The 799-nt window shown below is 55.7% G+C and overlaps 1 protein-coding gene across 1 annotated transcript in view; it reads right to left on the reverse strand.

Annotated features, from left to right (window-relative positions):
• Positions 1 to 302: 302 nt before the first annotated feature.
• Positions 303 to 799, reverse strand: part of LOC138351264 (uncharacterized) — a 2,249-nt gene continuing 1,752 nt past the window's right edge. Inside the window, exon 2 of the mRNA XM_069302895.1 lies at positions 303 to 799. This exon is cut by the window's right edge and continues 166 nt beyond it. Within this exon, the coding sequence (XP_069158996.1) occupies positions 303 to 799 (497 nt within the window).

The following is a 799-nucleotide window of genomic DNA, read 5'->3' on the forward strand; positions in this document are numbered from 1 at the left end:
GGGGGGGGGGAGGCGGAATAGAGCCCAACCACTTGGACGGTCGGGGATTTAACGCCGACCTGCCTGAAGCGAGACCGTCGCTCTATCGTCCAGTCCAAGTGGTTGGGGTGTCTTCTTCAAAGCAACGTAAGTAAGAAAGCCTTTCAGGTAATCATTAAAATATATTCCACCTATGTACAGGCCTCAAGTACTTGTGGTACCTTAGGGTAGTGTGATTGGACCCCCTCGTGTGGTACCTCAGGGGAGTGTGATTGGACCATATTGTGGTACCTCAGGGGAGTGTGAATGGACCCCCTAATGTATTATCTCAGGGGAGTGTGATTGGACCTCACCTGTGGCACTATTACTTCCACAACATCGTCAAGACCATCCCCCAAGACTCGGGTCTCTGCACGACACTGAGTGCCACAGGTGTCTGCACGACACTGAGTGCCACAGGTGTCTGCACGACACTGAGTGCCACAGGTGTCTGCACGACACTGAGTGCCACAGGTGTCTGCACGACACTGAGTGCCACAGGTGTCTGCACGACACTGAGTGCCACAGGTGTCTGCACGACACTGAGTGCCACAGGTGTCTGCACGACACTGAGTGCCACAGGTGTCTGCACGACACTGAGTGCCACAGGTGTCTGCACGACACTGAGTGCCACAGGTGTCTGCACGACACTGAGTGCCACAGGTGTCTGCACGACACTGAGTGCCACAGGTGTCTGCACGACACTGAGTGCCACAGGTGTCTGCACGACACTGAGTGCCACAGGTGTCTGCACGACACTGAGTGCCACAGGTGTCTGCAC

This window comes from Procambarus clarkii, chromosome 49 (assembly GCF_040958095.1).
Source record: "Procambarus clarkii isolate CNS0578487 chromosome 49, FALCON_Pclarkii_2.0, whole genome shotgun sequence".
Lineage (NCBI taxonomy): Eukaryota > Metazoa > Arthropoda > Malacostraca > Decapoda > Cambaridae > Procambarus > Procambarus clarkii.